We start from the raw sequence: 2,181 nt of genomic DNA, 5'->3' as shown, positions 1-2,181 counted from the left end.
TGGAAAGTAGAAAAGCGTATATCAAGTAAATAAATGATTGTTGAGATAGTAGAAGTAGTATAAGTATTATTTATTTATTCCAACATTTCGATATTCATTCAAACATTTATGTATTTATGAGATTTATTCATAATACTTTTGTTTATCGTCCTTCATAAACATTATTGTGACGTTTGAAATATTTTAATATATAATATTTTAATAAATATTTAAGTTCAACATAATAACTACTCCATGTCTCTCACACGTTCTGTATTTCTTTCTAAAAAAAAATAAAAAAATAACAAAACTCAGAGAAAGTTCACCTTTAATATTTCATGGATCTGTCAGAACTGGAACATTCAAAGCAAGAGTCCACAAAACAGGGAACGGACTCACGCAGATTCAGATTTAGACCAGGTGGTGAACCTGAACATGATGTGTTCGCCTTCTACGGGGATGTAGCATCCGACTCCTGCAGGAGAAAGAACCTCATCAGTGGAAGTGCCATTTGATTTCCAACCATAAATATGAGTGACAAGCAGATGTAGGTCACCGACCTCTAGAGAAAATGTGGATGTTGGATTTTTCTCATTTGTTATATATTTTTAAGGTAGTTTTTTTTTGGGGGGGGAATAATTAAATTCAATAATTTCTATTTTAAAGGGTTTATTTTTTTATTGATTTTCTTCTTTTTTTTTTACTAAATAATTGAATTCAAACCCAGGGTCAAGGTGACCCGAAGGCCCGAAAACAAATATGTTTGTGGTATCCCTTGTGTTGTCTCTGGGTCAAGGTTAACATATCAACATATGCAGGTGGTGGAGGATAAACGACCTCCGACCTTGACCTAGAAGCAACACGAGGGATAAAACAATTACATATGTTTTGGGGCCTTTGAGTCACCTTGACCCAAAGATATCACAAGGGTTAAAAATATTTTCAAAATAAATTCATCTGTTTTTACACATAGGTTTTGCTACTTTTAATTTTGTGTAGTGGCACTATTATATTAACATTTTTGTATATTTTCATTAAAAGAAAATGAGAAAAAATAGAAGAAAAAAAATATATATACTGTATATATATATTTTAATAATAATCATTTTAGAATATTTACTTTGGAATTTATGAAATCCAAATAAAAAATGTATGTGTAAAAAAAATAATTCATTTTTTAAATATTCAAATTCCATTAAATACTCTATATCCTCACTATTTTTTTTTTACTTGAAATATATAAGTGATTAGTTATTTTAAAAAAAATAAATAAATAAAAACGTCAACATTTCTATAAAGTAATTCTAAATATAAAGTAATACTAAATGATTGTTATACTGGTAATGGTAATGCGGATGGCACTGATATACCTCCATGTGTGTTGGACTTAATTCGACTTCTAAAGTTAAAGTTGAAGTCAGAATGTTGTAGGACTCACCCAGGTTGACTTGTTTAAACTCCCCCGTCAAATCAGACAGGATCTCCCAGAAGGTCTGGTCCTCATCCTTTCCAGCGACTCCATTCACACTCTCAAGCGAGAACCCGTAATCAGGATGCTCAACCACGTTGAACCTGCAGCAGGAGGTCACGAAGAGGTCACGAGATGACGAAGATGTCCGGAGGAGGTGTTACCTGAAGTCTGGATAAGTCTCCTTAAGTCTCCGCATGGCGCCGAGCAGCACGCCGCCATGTCGGACGGAGGCGGAGTACGTCTCCGGGGTCATGTTGGACAGATCGTTGACCACGGTCAAGGTGATGGGCAGGACAAGACGAGAACGTTCTGTCTCACCAGGTCGAGAGAAGCTCCCTGGACTGAGGAGCAGCAGCAGGACGGTGCACAGCAGACCTTTCATGGTGTGATGAGTCCTGATCTGCTGCAGACCACTGGCCTTTATACCTGCCCGGCTGAGACGGACCCCAGCGAGTCCAGCTGAGCAAACATGGGCTTCTTCACCGTTGTGGATGATTAACACCCTCAGTGTGACGTCCAGATGAACATGCCCTCCTGGAGAGTCTGGACGTGAGGGAAGAATTGAACCTTGAAGTTAAAGTCAGACTGACCGTCGTTCTTTTCTACTGATATGTGACTCACTGATGTTGTTGGACTCAATCCTAACTTTGATAGCTTAATGATGTTTGACTCTCTAATGTGGAAGGACTTGAGATTTGTTTGTGCTTGACTTGAATGCTCAAATATTGTTG

The 2,181-nt window shown here is 37.0% G+C and overlaps 1 protein-coding gene across 1 annotated transcript; it reads right to left on the bottom strand.

Moving 5' to 3' along the window:
* Positions 1 to 290: 290 nt before the first annotated feature.
* On the bottom strand, positions 291 to 1,880 carry LOC148066221 (cobalamin binding intrinsic factor-like). The gene is made up of 3 exons (XM_087807535.1): positions 1,612 to 1,880; positions 1,418 to 1,551; positions 291 to 454 (listed from the first exon to the last, which is right to left on the bottom strand). The coding sequence occupies exons 1-3, from the start codon at positions 1,830 to 1,832 to the stop codon at positions 375 to 377; spliced, it is 435 nt and encodes a 144-aa protein (XP_087663661.1). The 5' UTR covers positions 1,833 to 1,880; the 3' UTR covers positions 291 to 374.
* Between the last annotated feature and the right edge of the window lie 301 nt (positions 1,881 to 2,181).

Source organism: Callionymus lyra, chromosome 14 (genome assembly GCF_982586985.1).
Source record: "Callionymus lyra chromosome 14, fCalLyr1.hap1.1, whole genome shotgun sequence".
NCBI classification, from domain to species: Eukaryota; Metazoa; Chordata; class Actinopteri; order Syngnathiformes; family Callionymidae; genus Callionymus; species Callionymus lyra.
The sequence above is the reverse complement of the archived record's forward strand: the minus strand, read 5'-3'. Positions and strand labels throughout refer to the sequence as shown.